Below are 17,950 nucleotides of genomic sequence, written 5' to 3' on the forward strand. Positions count from 1 at the left end.
GCCCACATGGCAGTGGGCTTGCTAAAGCTTTTGAGCATTTCACTCCATGTCCATGTAAGTTGCATGGCAGTCTTAGTTGCCTGATTTGGAAATCAGTAACATGTTCTGGCTGTCTCAATTCTTATACAAGCATGGTAATAATGCCATTTTAACCTTAAGTTTCCCCTCTGAAACGAGGGAGGGGGGAAGCTTTTTGCTGTGCTGTGCTGGCTGTTTGGCTCTGAGCACCTCTTATCAGGGTGGTGCTACAGTTCCTTAACAGTTTAATGTGCTGCAAGAGAGATTGGTGGACTCCAGGTAACAGTGACTGATTACTCTGACTATTTACAGAGGCTGCTACTCTGCTTATGGTTTTTTGATCTTAACACTGACTCTTCTGTAAAGGAGACCTGTTCAGGTAGCTCATCACCTAGTTATGGCACAGGAGTAGTCCCTGGCCCCACTAAGATCCTCAGCATTTACTCTGTGATCCCATGGCAGAGTTCTCCTCTGCTCTGGAGCAAGGATAGAGTAATACAGAAAACTGACTGTAACTACAGTGAGGCAATCTAAGTGTTCCAGAATGCAGCAGGATTAGCTTGGCTAGTGACTGCACTGAGGTACAGACTGACTGTTACATCTCTAAGGTTACAGTGCAGATCACCTCCCTGGGGTCCTTTCTGAAATCCCTTGCACATCTCTTGTCTCTGGCAGACTGTCTGTAGAGCTCATTTCTCTGCTGTCCACCACTCCTCTTATACAGGATTTTACTTCCATAGTTTCTGTGAAGCCTACTGTGATAATGTGCTGGAATCTGTTAAATGTTGATGTCCAGCCCTGCTTATTCGATTGTGAGGGGTGGTTTTCCTCTTAACCCAGCAGTGGGAAGCACTGCTTCACAGTGGGGAAGCACAGATCAGATGTCCTAATGCAGAATCCCTTCGTGCTGTGGTCTGTTAAGCCTAGAGAGACTCCTGGGAAGCAAAGGTTCCTTGGGTCAAGATATGTCAGCCTGAGGAAATCTTTCTTCCATTTCTCCATCTTTCTAGAATGAATGCGTGATTGAAATTAAGTGCTAGTAGACAACTTCGGGTGCTTGTAGGTTAGTTTTCCCTACAGCACTGGGAGTCTGTCAGTTGCTCTGTCCAGAACCACCTGGTAAACTGGTGGGAGCTTGTCCTCTCTGCCTTCAGGGTAGGGCCAGTTGTATTCTGCAAGAATTTTTTTTCCTCCTTCTTTTTAGAATATTGGGTGGCTGGGAAATCTTTCTGTCCCAGACAGTAGCTGGAGCAGAGGGAGTGGGGCAGAATAAAAAGCTGCTGCAGAGCTATCTCAGGAAGAAGCAGGAGGAACTCTGGCAGCTCTGTGCGGAGGTGAAGGGAAGTGCACAGTGCGTGCATGTTGCAGGAATAGATCAGGCTTGTTCCTGTGGGAAACTGCGTAATGATGCTTAGAGCAAGGATTTTTGCAGGGATAAATGCTGTAATGTTTGGTTACAGGTTGTCACCAGTAAGCTCTGTGCTATGGAGGGCAGCTCTTAAGAGGAGCTTTGCTACTCAGAAATCCCTTGCTCAGTGAGCAGGCAGGGCATGGACAGTGGAATGTGTGCCCTGCCTTCAGTGAGCGAGTATCTGTGGGATTTTCCTCTGCCTGAGTATTAATAGAGTGAGATTCTTTTGAATTTCCCATATCAGTGTGAAGGCTTAATCCTGTAATCGGCTGTGTTTGTGTGTTGGGTTGGGAAGAGTCAGTTTAGCATTTGAAAGCAGAGAAGTTCTGTGCAAAGAGATGTATTTCTGTTTAAGAGATGTATTTGCATTCTCACTTAGTGCAGAAGTACAGAGGAACTTGGTCTCATGTTAAAGGCAGGGAACCCCTGCTACTCCATTAGAGTGATCACTTTGAGACTGACTGAGGTGTCTGGGGACTTCCTTCTGCACAAACATTCCTGGCAGCCTGTGCTTCAGACTGTGCCAGCGTTGTTAAGTCTGGCCATGGGTTTCCATTTGGGGCAGGAAGCCAGAAAACTGAAACTTCAGTCTGAGAAACATTGGAAAAAAAAATCTAATTCTCTTTAAGAGGAATAATAATAAAAGGCTCTGTATTTACCCTGGTGCTTTCTGAACTCCTATTGATGTCCCTCTAGTCTATGCTGTCCAGACTATACCTGTTTTGGGAGGTGAAGAGTTCACTTTTATGTATGGAACTCTTGTTTCTTTGCTTCCATGAAGTTGGTTTTGTTAGCAAAGGTGGTAAGAGATTGTGCCTAAAGCTGTAGGAAAGCTTCCTCAAGTGGCATCCTGCTATTCCCAGCTCTGCTTGTCTCCTGAGATGCTCCTGGTAAGCTGTTTCAGTCTTTGGATTGCTCCAGCAGTGCTAGATGAGACTTGACTTCTCTTCAGCTGTTTAAATTAAAAAATGTGGTGAAAAGTAATTGATTTCTTTGGAAATATGATTTCTTCTTGAGTTGGAAAACTTGAACTTTTCCCTTGACAGCTTTATTTGTGAATGGTTTTTCAGTTTCTATTTGCAGGAGTAACAAACAAATGAGTGTTTTGGCTATTGTGGTAGCCTCTTGTTACACCATCACCACCTTTATCCCTCACTCATATTGCACATCTTGTGACTGTTGGCGTAGAAGAGGGATTGTGTAAAAAAAATTTGTTTAGTACCATCATCAGTCTTGAAGCTGTGTCCAGTCATCATCCTTCTGTACTTTCTAGCAGATAAATACAGAGCTGGTGATACAGCTGTAATATCTCCCCATCCTCTCTTCAGTATTCACCTAATGCACCCTAATTATGCAATAAATCCTTTTTGGCCTTTTAACCAGTGCTCGAATAACAGTGAAAGTGTGAATAATTCACTTTGGAGAAATTGACAATTTAGAAACCTCTCATGGTTTTGGAAGGTGTTTCAGTTGGGATTTTTTGCTGTCTGTTTAAAAGGATCATGGTTTAGGACTGGATGAGAGAAAGGTCTTTTTCCAGTGCTCTGGGATCTCCGCTGCTACTTTGACTTGCAGAATTTGGGCTCCTTGTGTTGGCCTTGTTTCTTAATTGCTTGACCAGTGTCAAGTTAGGTCATTCAGTTTCTGTTGGTCCACTTCTCTCTGTACTCTGGCTCTGCTGCTCCTGGCAGATATTTAACCCTACTCACTGTTTAAATGAGCAGCTGGAGCTCCTTCCAGCTCAAGCAACACCAGAAAGGATTTGTTGCTTGACAATTCCTGAGATCTTTGCAGAGGCAAAGTCCATGTAGGAGACATCAAAATGGGATGGCTCTTGTTCAATCATGTGGCACAACAGCTTAAATGGCTCTTCTCCTTGCTTTCCTGGTCCAGGTATCACATATGTAGGGAGCCCTGTCTCCATGGTCTGGATCTTTCTACCATGTTTCCCTCTTCCTACTGTTGCTCTCTCTGCCTGTTTCTCACTTCCCTGTAGAATGCTTCTATAGTTGGAGAGCTGTTCCTGGATCACTGAGTTTGAACTACAGCTGCCAAACATCCCTTGTATTTGGAATTTCTGTCAGTTTAACAGTAGAAACAGGATGCAAGTACTTGACTGTAAATTGGCAGTAAGTAGAGACAAGATGATGTTTTTGGCACTGGGTTGGGGGTGGAGGGGGAAGAGCCACTTCCTCTCAGTTAGGTGAAGTTACCAGGAAAGTTATCAGGAAAAACTTTGGACATGGAACATGGCTTTTGGTTTTGGGGTTTTTTTGGGTTTTTTTTTTAGGTTATTTTTGGTGTGGTTTTTTTTTTTTTGGGTGTTTTGTTGTTGTTTTTTTTTTTTTTTTTTTTAGTTCGGGGTTTGATTTTTTTTTTCCCTGATTCACTTTCTGTGCAGAAGGCAGAGCTTCTTTAGTACAGGCAACACCTGACCTTTTCCATTGCTTCCTTAAATATTGCAGGACTAGTTGATCTGAAGCAAACTACCTTAAATACATCACCTTGGTATGCTGTAGACTGGCCTCTGGCCTTCCTTAATTTCTGGTGACGGCCTTCCAGGCTTTGTAGATGCCTTTGAAGGATAAATTGCAAACTTGTGTATGAACTTGGTGTGGTACATTCTCCTTAGTATCCAAGGCAGATCAGTAATGGATTTGTGCTCTGTTCTATTGTAGGAGATGGATCCTCACTGTATTCATGGAGTACTGCTTCTGGTTGAAAGAGATCTGACTTTTCGGATGGAGAAACCACCAGCAGGACAGGTAATGGAACCATTCTTCTGGGGTTTGCTGGGCCACTCTTGATATCTTTTATTTAACTCTCCAGACAGCAAATTCCCTGTCATTGATGTATGTTTATTCTCACATGAAATTTCTGTAGGTGTCCTCTGTGTTTTGTGGCTGTAGTCTCTACGGGTGTGGTATTTATTGAATTGTAGTGTTTCTGTGAGCTGAACAGATCCCTGTCGTGCTCTGTTTATTGCCACGTCCATCAGTGACATTTGCACCACAATTACATCAGTCTCCTGGGGACTCAGAACACAGGGGGTTTGTTTGGAACAAGGATAACTGTATGGAGGAGCCCTGCACAATTAGCTAGAGATGCTTTTCATGTTCTCCCATTAACAAGGGGGGAAATGCGTGGTCAGGAAGAGATCACATTATGCTAAATCCTGAACTCCAGCTTTGAAGGTGCCTGTTGCTTTCCTGGATTTTGCATTTCCTCTGATTCCTCTCCTCATACCTGCTGCTGCCAGTGGCTGAGAGACTTCTGCAAGAAGGGGAGGATGAGATGGGCATTTTTGTGAGGTTCCCTTTGTAGCTGAAATCTCTTGAAAGACCAAGAAGAGGGAAAGTTACCACAACATCAGTGAACTCCCCAACTAGAAGTAAAACTGTCTTGGTATTTTATTGCTATATAAGAAATGTAGGCTCCCAGCCACTCTATGGTGAGTGAACAGAGGATCAGACTTCATCTTAGTCCTCTTTGTGTTCTCCAAGGCTGTTGCAAGCTACAGGAATGGACTGAAATTCTGTGCCTGCTGAAACTCTGTAGGCTTCAGAGTAGGCCAGGAGCTCCCTTTTGGCTCCTGTGGATGAAGATGTGACAGGCGTCAGGTTTGCTGTGCATGTGATGTGGTGTCCCAAAAGGCTAAAGAATAACAAATGCTATTAGTCCATTTCCTTATTGCCTCCATGTGGAAGAATTTGGAGTCAGAATGGGGGCTGCAGGCATGTGCATGCAGGGAGAGCTACAGAAGACATTAAAGACATTGAACAAACACAAAGAGAGTAGAAGGGAACAGAGGAAAGGCTAATAAACACATGGGCATGCAGGAGGAATTGGAAACATCATCACAATTTTGTAAGGAGGTAGAAACTTCACACTGTATGTGTGGGGGAGTTAAATGTCTGCACCTGAGTTTGTGTCTGGGCTGGCTTCCATGTACCTGCAGGAGCACTTGTTGCTCTGGTGAGTGTAGAAATGCTCTGAGGTCCTGCAGACTTGGAGAAGGCAAGTTACCTGTGCCAAGCTCCAAGAAACTCATGGAGCAAATAGCTGCTGTGATGAGTGGAGAGTTGAGGGCAGGGCAGAGTCTGCTCTGTTAGACTTTTACAGGAAGTGAGATGGAGAAGCTGGGGGCTGGATTTAACCTCCCAGATTCTCCAAACAGATGCAAATCACAGCACAACTGTGGGAACATACAAGGGAGTTGCTCTGCTTACACCAGGAGGTGCTGGCTCTGGAGAAGGCTGGCTGCTGTCAGACTTCCATCACAGATGTTCTGCCTGGTAAAACAGCGTGTTGTGGCCTGCATTCCTTCAGGGTTTGCCCACTGATCTGTTCAACAGGCTGCTCTGAGATTGAATTGTTGGGTTTTTTTCCATTCATATTGTAGTGATATTGCAGCTACACACTGCATGCTGTGCTTCTGTGCAAGGTAGATAAAGAAATAATAGATTCTGCCCTTTGTTAACCTTCCCCTCTTCCTCCAGTACTCACACCCTAGTACAAGTGAGCTTTTTTTCTTTTCCTTTCTGTTCCTGTGCAGTTTGAACTTCTCACCTCCATGAAATCCCTCCATAAGCACATAGACAGCTCACAGCTGCCTCTAGAACTGGATGGGACCTTCCCGTACTGCCACCAGAACTGGCTAAGCTTCCGCAGGGTGAGTAGAATGTCTAGTGTGCTTTGGTGTCTGAGAGAAGCAATGGCATGGTAACAGATGGGAACAAGAGGAACCTGTCAACAGCTGAACCTACAAGCATTAAAAGACAATTTTCCTGTAAAGCTGTGAATGCAAATGAATCTCTGGTATCAAAAAATGCTAATACTGTCTTCATAAGATGGGTACACACTGTGTTCTCTTGGCATGACTGCAGGAACTAAAGTTTTAGTTTTTTACTCATCTGCTTGAACTGTATTAATTCTTCCTATTCTTTCTTGCCTTCAAAATATGGTCAAATCTGAAATGAAATCCTGTCTTGTGATACACAAGTGGCTCTTGAGTTAGACAGGAGGACAAAGGACAGACATCTGAAACTAATCTCAGCAGAAGGTGTTAGTATCATGTTGCCATTGGACTAAAGATTAAGAACTTGAGTGTAATAACGAGTTAAATCTTTTTGGGTTTGGAGCAAGTTCCCCAGATCAAGCTGTTACCTCCTTGGTAATATCTGCAGTCCTTGCATGAGTGAGACTTGGAAGTTCTGGATAATCAGTTCAGAATTCTTCTAGGAATATCTTTTACTTGCAAGCAGCAGGGTATGTGCAGACTGCCAGAAGCCTGCAGAGGTGGCATCCATGGTACCAATACCCAGCTCTGTGTGCATTTGTGCTGTGGAGGGAGCCTGAGTGCTGTCAACCATGTGCTTGTTGAATCTTTAAAAGCTCTATTGAGTTATTTGGCACACCAAGGCGAGACAAGATTAAATCTCTGTAAATCTGCACACAAGCTGGCTGTCTTCATATTGAGTTTGCTGACCCTGGTGGTTGACAGAATTGTCACCTTAGCTTCCAGATGATCCAGTTGTCTTTTGGCTCTGACTTTGCTACCCAGAGTGTGTGTGGCACAGGGCAACACTTGAAGCAGATTAAGATGTCACTGATAACACCACTGTGGTGCTGGTGGCAGGCTTCAGAAGATAGGCTTGGCATGTGCCAAATGTTAACTTATTTTTTCCAGCTTACATCTAAAAGTACTTGTATGAACCTGTACTGATGCAGTAGAAGTACAGAGGCCTAATCTTGGTGCCCAGGATTGACATGGAGAAGTTGAAGTTAATTTGGCAGTGATGAAGCAGAGAAACTTTGCAAGAAGTTATGGATTAGTTTAATGGACAGTGTTGAGAATACCTTGAGAGCTGAGGAGCTCTGTGTGTGAAGAAGGGTAGTTCTTGAAGGAAGGACCATAATATCAGGCTACTCCTTGTCTTAGCATGTAAAACTTTACCAAAGGGGTTTAGTATGGGAATCATTCTGTGTGGAATGCCTGTTTATATTGTGTGTGATAATGACCTATGTGCTCAGCTCCTTTAGCTCTGCAGCTCTGTGGCAAACAGCATTTATTTCCTGTCTCAGTGATCTCACCTGCATCCTGCCTGCTAATCTGTCACTGCTGGCGGTGTTCCAGCACTCCAGGGGAGGAGGAGTTCAATTCAGTAAAGATTCAAACAGCTGTGTTTTTGTTTTGTTTTGAACACAGTTATTTTGGAATAACTGTTTCTCCCTTCTCTTGATTTTAGTGGCTAGAGGGTGGCATCTGGCAGTCTTCAGGCTTTATATCATTAACTTTTCTAAAAAATAGTGCCTCATGAACCCTTATGAAACATTTGGACTTTTTTTGTTTGTTTTTCTCCCTGCTTCCCCCCCACCCTGAAGAACAGAACGGATTTCAAATTTGTCCTTAGGTTAAGGTGCTTAATTTTAGAAGCTTTCCAGTTTCCTAATCTTTAATTTACACTACTTTTAATATGGAGAGAAATTATTTAAAGTAGAAAAATTCCAAGTACTTGTTTTATGTTTTGTTTCTCTGAAATTCATGCAGTGTGATTCATCTTCATGGAAAGTTACAAGAAATGCTTATAGAAGAATGTGAGACATAAGTGGACTGTTTTTTTTTTTTCTGTAAAGCATGACCCATCCAAGCCATGAGTATGCAGATTTCTAAGGCCTGCACAGAGGCCTTGGTCTAGTGTGATGCATCTGAAGCTTCTTATGGGCCTCTGTTTGCTGATACAGTTTCACTGAATGATATAATTGAACCCTTGGATTAATGTGTTTGATCCTCTCTTGATTTTTGTACTCCAAGGCTTCTCCAAGCTCAGAAGACCTTTCTTGTCAGCCATGAGACAATAATCTCTGCCTTGGTCTTTTCTTGTAGAAGCTGGAATATTTGCTACAACAATGCCAGGGTGTTTGTGCCTTCCTTCAGGGAGCTATTAATAAAGTGGAATCCACAAAATTACCAGGAAAGGCTGAGGTAAGCATGTCACTCACCTCGGATCAGGGGTGGACCTGAGACAGAAGAGAGCACAAGGCTGCAGAAAAGCTGTAGCTTTGAATTTGCAAGCTGTAGTAGCAGGGTTTCCCAGTACTAGTAGAAGGTAATCCAAACGAAGTGATAGTGGCTTCAGTGGGTTTGGAAGCTGTTTGTCTGATTCCTCAGAGTCACTCAGGAAATGTTTCCAGCTGGGCTTGTTGCTGATGGGTGCTTGCTCCAACATTGGGGTGCATTCTCAGCAGCTCCAGAGCTGTGTATCTGGTACAAACTCTGGCATGCCAGGTACACAGCAGCTGCCTTGGGCTGTGCCACATCAGGTCGGCTTGAATGGCCTGGAATAAAATTAGGTGACAGCTTGGTTCTGTGATGTGGTTTCAGCTTTGATGCCTCCGGTAAACAAGTTTGGAAACGGGCAAGAGGGGTAAGGGACAAAGACCTATGTGGTCACAAACTTTCTATTTCTCTTCTAGAGAAGCTGCTGTATCCCTGACATGGTAGGGAATAGCTGCCAGCTCTGCACTGAGGGTGCCAGTAGTAAATGATGGAGGATATGGTAGTGGCCTTCCTGCACTCATCTGTATATCCACAAACCCTTCATGTGCATCTTGTCCCAAGGCTTGGAGCCATGCAGATCCAGGCTCCCAGAACAGTAGGAGCCAAGTATGAGTGGGAAGCAAGGCTGGAAAGCTTATTTCTTCTATGCCCAGCAAATGAATGGAAAAACGATGATGGGAATTGGGTCACAGTTTTAGCCTGGTGGGGAAGGTATCAGGAGCATAAGGAGCATTGTTTATCACTTTAGACTTATCAGGGTGGAGAGAAACAGCTATGGGAACCAACCTCCCCTTTTCTTAGAGTGGGCCCAGGTGAGATGTGGTTTTGGTGTGTTTTGGTTTAGGTTCTGGTTTTGGCCTGTTCCCTCATTGCCTGTAGGTTGCAATAACTGCTCACCTCACTCTTGTGATCCCTCCAGGATGCAGCTGTGTTGCTGAGGAATTCAAGGCAGTTGATGAAGAATGTTCTTGAAGATGCAAGTTTGGTCAAGGTGCAGCAGGAGGGTGGAGCGCTCCTCGCCAGACTGGGGAAGGAAGAGTCTTGTGTCACCCTTACCCAAGACTACAGGTGAGCCCCCAGAGTGGGAGAAGAGGAGATGGGGATGAGCAAAAAGCAGGTGCTGGGAGTCTCCCTGAGGTGCCCCATCATTTGTGCAGGCTGGAGAGCAGCTTTGTGTAGCAAGGAAGTATGTTGAAAACAGTAAAGGTGAAAAATGTAATGAATTTTACTCTTACCTTGATTGCTTCTTCCCCAGTCCAAAACCTAGTCCAGATGGATTCACTTAGATGGTTCAACTTTGTTTTTCAAGCCAAATCAGACTTATCTTCTGTAGTGGAGAGAGAACTGGATATTTTGGGTACCTGTAAAACACAAGCCTTAATTGATGATAGCAGTGATGAATGTTTAGGTGCAGGCCACTATTGCTGTGTGATTTCCTAAGGCACTCCTTGTGCAAGGGGATTTCCAAGGACCTTAGCTGGGAGGAATGCTTGCTGGCTGAGGCAGGCTCTGATCTCCTCGCACATTGGTTGTTTGCACAAACAAATTCTCACTGCCCGTTTGCGGGGTTGGTGTGAGAAGCGGGGACTGAGAGAGCCCAGCTGTTTGACATCTCCAGGGCATTGCACAACTTGTGTTTGTGCTGTTAAAACACCTGAAGCCTATCAGCATGAGAAGGCCTCTGTGCTATGTGCTGTGCAAACAGCAAGGTAGAAAGGCAGCCTTTGCAGCCAGGAGCTTCCAGCCCAGTGTGATAAGTGCTGGCATGTGGGTGCAGGTGAGGGCACGGGGTGGGGTGGCAGGGTGGTGTGGAATAGCTCCATGCATCCACAGCCTTGCTCTGGTTCAACTCCATGTTGCCATCACGAGCTGGGAGGTTTGAAGGGAGGGAATCAAGAGAAGATAACAAAGTAGTTATGGAGTATCTCAACCAAACACTGTGAAAATAACATTCCTCTTTTAAAATTCAGCAAGTGGATGACAGTGCAAGTTGCTACCTGTCACTGGAAGAAGAGGATGGACATTTTGGTGCAGAGAGAGGGCTGTGTAACTGTTTCTTTTCCCTGCTTGCTGTGGCTCCTCTCAGGAGCTCTGGCAGACTATGCAGACACAGTTCTCTTGCTGAACTGGTGAAGTAATCTTGATGCAGTTTTGGATTGAATTACTACAGTATAATCTTTTCATTCTCACATGACACGAGAAGCACAATAATGTGGGTTTTTGTGCTTTGTTTGGTTTAGGTTTTTTATTATTATTTATTTTATTTTAATCAACACAGCAACTTTAGAGTCCTAGGAGAATGGGGAGAATGTGCATGAGTTTTATGTTTTGTTTTGGTTTTAAGCTAAGCTTATGTTTTTGCGCAGGGAAACGATCAACTTTGAAACCTGATCTGATGGAGCCCCTAAGGATAATTTACTGCTTTGACTGCTTTAGCAAGGGCAGGGGTGGGGGATACACACAGAATTCTTTGACTGTACAGTGTTTGAGTGCATGCTGAAGCTGTGTAGCATGTTCTCTGCTTAATTCAGGTTATATTCATTGTCTGCCAGTGTGAAAGGAGACTGTATGCCATGGCTCAAATGTATGTGGCTCTCTCCAGATTAAGGAGCATAACTGAATATAGCAGAAGAAACTTACTCTTTTCTAGGCTGTGGAGTAGTTGCAGAAACTAATATCCATGCTGTATTTTAATTTTCATCCAGCTTGGGGCAGAGGACTAAAGAAGTCCACTCTTCTTTGTTTCAGGATCCCTTCAAATGGGGAAAAGAGCTCTATCACTTTGCTAGAGAACTCTGCTTAAGGCACTGTTGGTTTGGGTCATCCATGGCTTTGTACTTACTCCTTTCCTATCTGATGTGCAGATATTAAAGGTTCTAAGCTATGCTAATACTGTAAAGATTGATTTTCAAAGGCTTCTTTAATAGATATGGTCAAAGCAGGGTGGAGACAAAATATTGCAATTGGCCAACTAAGCTAGCATGGAGTGGCTATTGATGTATGTAGGTCTAATATTTGATTTCCAACTGGTGATGTGGGAAAATGGAGCAGAACTGCCTTTGTGTGTGCACTCAGCAAGGCTTGAATTGTAAAATCTTGATCAATGCTTAGCAGCCTAATTCCACACCCATTCTCCCAATACTTGAAATAAATTATTTACAAAAGAAGTCAAATGGCTTTACTCTTCTAAGTCACCTTTGGTTCTTTTGTTTGTCACGTGTCCCATTGTTGTTGTTTTTTATTGTCTCTTGTGGTACAAAAGTCAGATAAAATAGAGTCATGACTGCCAAGACTTCTTAGTCATAAATTAGGGCCTGTTGTGAACAGGTGACTGTCTGTACATAATTACATATAAATAGAGAAGACAGTTTAAAGAGCAGTTTTCTGGACTTTTGGCTCCACTTAATTAAAATATGCCAATTACAAGTGGAGAACTAAAGTTAAAATTGTGATTTAGAAATTTTTTTTTAAGAATAGAGATGACAAGCCCATCTGCATCTTCACCTTGGGATTAACAAAGCAAGGCATTGACTTAGGTTTTTTTCAGGCGATGTATTTTTCTAGCTGTCACAGATGTCTTTCTTGCTATTTTGTGGTTTCATGTGGAAAAAGAACAGCAGGAGCTGGTAAGAATAGAGATGGATGAACCATTCTGAAAATGCCTGACCACAGGTTGGAGATAATAAGTTAAAACAGGCAAGGAAGCAGGAATGTACTCAGTGCAGTCAGATGTTATCTGCCAAATACCTTTCAAGAGCACACGGCAAACAAGAAGTGTTTTAGTCTTTCTTTAGTAATGAAACTCTTCTTGTGGGATTGGTTGTGGAACCTTCTCTGCTCGCTCTGCCCTCCTGGAGAGCAGAGATGCCCTTTAGAGTGTTTTGTGGCACAGAGCAGTGGAATCTCATTGTTGCTCACCTGGGATTTGTGAGGCTTTGCTAAGCCAGTGCCACAGGTTCTTTCCTGAAAAAAGTTGAACTCATTCCGTCAGAGATGTGGGCATGCAGGAGGGATGTGTTGTGCTCCATCCATTTGTTTCTCTAACAGATGATTTAAGAGCTTTTGGGAGTCTTCCCTGGATGGTCTCATCCTGAGATGCTGTAGCACCACAGCAGTGGCTTTGACCAGTAACTGCTGCCATTGTGAGCTGACCAGGAGTCTTCATACTCCTTTCCCCACCAAGTACCACTGAAAAAGATAGCCTTGCCCATTCAGCTGTTTATCCACAAAAGGAAAGACAGTCTTCTCCAAGCAGGCTGTCTGGAACTCTGCCTTTTCCCAGCTTAGGAAGGAGGAGCTTGGTTACCAGAATACACGTCCTGCAGGCAGCTCATTGCAGGGAGTTGGTTTGGGGCTGTGGTGTGCTCAGCTGATCCCTTTGAGATCTCCCACCTCCAGCAAGACCAGGCTGAATTTAGCCTGGAGTTGGTGTGGGTGTGGCACTCATGAGCCAGTGTATCTTTGTGGCACCTCTTTAAGTGTTGTAATGGTAGGGGTGGCCACCCAGAGGTGCCAGGGGACTGCTGGAGGTCGCATTGCTACTTGCTCACTGTTGATGGATTTAAAGCCAGCACGTTTGCCTTCACACCATGCACTGCACTGAAGGCTCAGTGCTTCTCCAGGTCTGTTAGCTGAACCCTTTGAGGTTTTGCTGTCCCAGTCTTTCTGGGGATTGGAATGCAGAGCTGTTAGCCTAGCTGAAGTTCCTCTTGGTAAGTGTGGCCAAGCGACACAGAGACCTCCATCACTTCAATGCTGTTAATACTTCTTTTTGCACTTCCAAACAGGATTTTTTTAATAACCAGAGTAATTTCAATAAGATATATAGAGTTGGTTAGCAGGTGTAGCTTTGGCTTCTGGCTATTTAGTGTAGTGATCAACTAACCTGTACCTTGCAGGCAACTCACTGAGCCAGCTGTGAAAAGTGGACTAATGTATTGCTGCTTCTGTAATGGATGTCAAAAACTTACAGTTATGATGGCAATGTCAGAGAAGGTGCCAGAAGCCAGGCAGCAGCAGTGGGAGCTCTTGCTGAAGTGAGGCTGTGATGTGGGACTGGGCAGCAAGGCCAGGATCCTTTTAAGCTGGTCTTTAGGCAGGTGTTTTTCACTGTTGTTCTCATTATTGCTACTCTTCCAGCATAGCCAAGAGCTGGAAACGTGTGCCTAGACAAGTACCCAGTGAATGCCTTTCGTCCTGCAGATGTGTTCTGAGTCACAGTAAGTGTAAAGAAGGTATAACCATTTTATATGACTATATAGATGGTTTATACTAGTTTAACCAGAATGCACCTGTCTGGCTCTGCCATGAACCCGTGTTCTCACTGGCATGGGAGTGGGATTGTGTCATGCTCTGCATGGTGATGGGCAAGATAGTCCCAAGGCTAGAGGTGAGAACTGAAAGGAGAAAAACCTCAGATGGTGAAGGAATGATCATGTTGAGTGTTTGGCTTTGTGCACCAGGGAACCAGAATAAGCTTAATCTCTTCCCCCAAGCTCCTCATCTGAAAAGAATCTGTGCTTACAAGCTGTGAATAAGCAGCTTATAAATAGATGGAGGAGTGAATTCTCCTTTGTTTGCAGAAGGCAGTATAGTTAGTCTCTGTATTTTGAGGGTGGAGTGGCTAGAGCCAAGAGCTGGTTTTGTGAGCTGGCTATTTTTAGTGTGGCTTGGTGATCTAGTTGGAAGCTCTGGGTGGGGACCTGAGCTGAGCTGAGCTGAGGGAATGGACAGTACAGAGCAGACTTCCTGAGCAGCAGGTGCTAGGTTCCTGGTGCTGGATGTGACTAAATTACAGTGACAGAGAGGGTAATCTTACAGCTAAAAGCCTCCATAGTTCATGTTCTGGCTTCCACACACACTACTGAGACTCTGGGTCTAACTGAAGCTATGGCTAGTTAATAATGAACTGGGGTGTAGCTGTGTGGTGCTGCAGACCTATTGTTTATGGATCTTCAGCAATGCTCTTACTAGTAGCAACTCCTGGGACGTTACAAGACCTGCATGTGCCATTCTGCAAAGTGGTGCATGAGCTCCCTGTAGTGGAAGTAAACCTGGATAATGTACAAGCTCTCTGCCCCTGCCAGGGGACTGCCCAGCACCATCTGAAGCTTGGGTAGAGTCAGAGAGATTAAGCTGATCATCCAAAACGTGGAACAAGTTGGGAGCAAGGTTAGGGGGGAGATAGGTGTCTGGTGTATAAGTCCCAGTTTGGGCAGACTGAGATGGCTGGACTTCTTGGTTTGTAAGGTCCAGCATGTGCACTGTCAAACTGACAGCTGCTGCCATAGGCTGGTGGTCATAGCCAGGCAACTTATCCTGGGAAATCCTTCCTGGAGGCATTATTGTCTTCTGGCGTCCCCTTTCTGCTTTAGAGATGTGTGTCTGCTGCGGCTCTGTGTGTTTGTACATGGTTCAGAAGATGCTAATGCTTTGTCCCTCTCACTGATGGCAGTTGAACTAGTGCCTGCTCATCTTCATTCCTCTCTGGGAGCTTTGGGAGACTCTCACGCTACCACTTGCCTTAGTGTACCCTCCTAACGTGATCTGCAAGAGGCACCCTTCATTGCAGGGTCCTTTCCATGTTCCTCCTGTGGACCTAATCCTAAAACCTTGGGACAAGATGTATACTCAGTATAACTTTGAAGCCAGATGAAAAAATGTGCTTAAATTGTGACCTCAAAGGCTGCCACGAGACGCCTCTGCACTGTTGCTGGTGACACAGAAGGTGCTGACGAGCGCTAAGCCTTTGGCCGAGCATGGGTGGCAGTGCTTTTCCCTGGCCTTATTTGTTTGTGTCAGGTGGAGGGAGGAGTGCAGGGCGACATTTCCACCCAAACACACACTGTGCTACTTGGTATTCATTTTGGTTACAGTCTAACCTGTTCCCTCTGTTGGCGTGGTGGTTTTAGCCTAGTAAAAAGCACTTAACGCTCACATTAAACAAATCTCACTGCTCCGCACATAAAGGAGAGTGGAGCTGGGGCTGTTATCATTCTGAGTGCATGAAGTGCTGTGAGACGTCAGTTGTGGCATTTGCAGAGACCTAAAAGATTGCAGAGTTCTGCCTAGGTAAGTTTTCATTGTCCTCTTGGGCTCTTTGTAAATGATTCCCCTCATCTCCCTTTCTGTTTTTCATTTTCTGCTGTCTTATGTCCTAAATCTTCTTGGACTTAGTGGGAATTCACCCAGAAGACTTCAGTTTTGCTTGTTTTTGTTTGCAGTGCTTGTCATGCCAACAGAGCATTAGGTAATTAATGACACACTGTGTTTTATCTGTTTAAAAATATTACGGAAAAAAATTGCAAAAAGTTTCCATTATAGGATGTTAGCTGAACTGCCTGACATTCCTGCCTTAGCCCAGGCCATCCCACAAGCACCATTTTTTATATAACTGTGTTGGGATAGATACTTCTGTTGCTGGGCTGGTTAATAGCACAGTCGCTACTATTATATGGATCATAGCCCTGGAAGTGGGCAAAAGGATGTATCAGTGAAATAGGGATATGGCTTTAAATGACAGTGTGTATGTATTTGAGCAGGACATCTTGAAAGCCTGGTGGTCTCAGCTTCAGGAACACAGCTCTTAGACTGGTGCGGTGCATTTGACCAGGATATAAAATATAACATAAGCAGATTAATGTACATTAGACAAGGTTTGGAGGTAGAAATTATTTACAGCTGGTAGAAAACCACATCTTGAGGCTCAGAGTTCCCAGAATGCTGTTTCCAAGTCCTTTCCAAGGCTCCACTGCGCAGGGAACTTTCCCCATAAGCAGGCTACTTGTTGGTTTGGGGTTTTTTATAATTTTTTTTTCCCCAGTCAGTTTTATGGATCTTACTGGGATTTTAAATCAACCAGAGTCTGAACACAGTTTTATTGTAACTGAATGCAAGCCAGGCAGGAGAAAGAAACAAAGGTCACATCTTGGGACTGTGCTTGGACACTTGTTTAACTGTGTGCATTGATCCCTTGGCTTTTTAAGGGATTTCAGAGTGTATTTCTGCTAAAAACACATTTAAACCAACTGAGCTCTAGAAGATAATTCTCTTGGCAGCTGTGGTCTCCTGTGCATTGTATTAATTGGATGATTTGCTCCCAGGTCAGGTAACCTAGTGAGGAGGGATTCAGCCAGGTCTGTGGTCTCATCCTCAGATGGAACAGGCATCCCACAGGCAACCACAGATTTGGTGTTTGACCTCTGTGCCTTTGTAAGGACACTTCAGGGTTCTAAAAAATGTACCCAGTTCCTCAGATACTTCAATCAGGGAATTGAAACCACCATGGCTATTTGTGTGCTGCAGAGAATAATTAATCGTAATTATTTAGCCATATCTGCTTTAGCTTCACCATGGCTAGTTTGAATTTTAACCTCAGCTGCATGTGAAGCTCTCAGCTCAAAGAGCAGGACTGTGCATTGGAGGTTAACCTCCTTTTATGGGATCATTATAAATATGGTACTTATATAGGTCGGTACCAAAATGCAGTAATGACCAAGAATGACATTTCTTGTCCTGCAAAACATCCCTCAGGCACACAGCACTGTTCCTGCAGACCTGGAAGGATTTCTTCCAGAAGCATTGCTCAGAATGTTTTAAGTGATTTGTAGCCAAGGTATCAGCACACATGATCTGGGTGATGTCCTTGGGCTAATCCATCCTTTAAACCTCCTAGTTCCCAGATCCTGTTCTTTTTCTGCTAAAACCTGTATGGACATCCACAAGGGAAGTTCAACAGCAAGAGAGTGGAAGACCAGATGAAGCTAATGTTGTAACATCCGACTGTGTTTCTTCTAAATTACGGAACAAATCAGATTAAGGATAACTGATTTTCCCAGGACAAGTTAGCTTCCCTATACTTGCCCAAATCCCCTGAAATAAACTACCAACATGTAGTATTTCCTTCCATCCATGAATTTTTGCCATTTAAAAATTGGCCAAGGCTGGTCAGAGGATGAACTCTTGATTTCAGCCCTTTTGTTCGATCTGCTGTTCTTACTGTTTGTCAAAGCAGTTATTGAAGGGGCAAACAGGAAGGTGCAGAATGGTGATGGTTTGCTGCTCCCTTCCCTGTGCTCTTCTGTTTGCATCTCGCTGACATCAGCAGGCATGGCACAGGCAGCACCTGCTTCTGTGACTCTGCTGGATACTTCTTCTGAGGCCATCTATTTTTTGAAAACAAAACAGGTATTTTGCTTTGAAAACTAAAGTGTAGCTCTCCAAGGCTGGCTTTTTTTTGAAGAATGGATTCAGACAGAAATGGTCTTTCTAAATTATAGGTTTAAAATTAACCTACCATTATACAACAGCTTGGCACTTCTCCAGAAAGCTGAAGACGTTTGGAACCTTTTCCACTGAAATGATAATTGCCCAATGAAAACAGTATTTGGGGAAACATAAACTGACATCAAGCTACTCCTTTTTGCTATAAATTATATTGACTCTGCACTATTGCAAAATTG

At 44.1% G+C, this 17,950-nt stretch overlaps 1 protein-coding gene across 6 annotated transcripts in view; it reads left to right on the top strand.

The window, feature by feature from the left end:
* PLEKHG4 (pleckstrin homology and RhoGEF domain containing G4) overlaps positions 1-17,950 on the top strand; it is a 92,432-nt gene that overhangs the window by 41,226 nt on the left and 33,256 nt on the right. For all 6 annotated transcript variants that reach the window (XM_068202921.1, XM_068202923.1, XM_068202924.1 and 3 more), the window contains exons 7-10: positions 4,108-4,194; positions 5,985-6,101; positions 8,316-8,414; positions 9,409-9,557. In XM_068202921.1, the coding sequence (XP_068059022.1) occupies positions 4,108-4,194; positions 5,985-6,101; positions 8,316-8,414; positions 9,409-9,557 (452 nt within the window). The remainder of the gene's footprint in view (positions 1-4,107; positions 4,195-5,984; positions 6,102-8,315; positions 8,415-9,408; positions 9,558-17,950) is intronic.

This window comes from Anomalospiza imberbis, chromosome 12, assembly GCF_031753505.1.
Source record: "Anomalospiza imberbis isolate Cuckoo-Finch-1a 21T00152 chromosome 12, ASM3175350v1, whole genome shotgun sequence".
Taxonomy (NCBI): Eukaryota; Metazoa; Chordata; class Aves; order Passeriformes; family Viduidae; genus Anomalospiza; species Anomalospiza imberbis.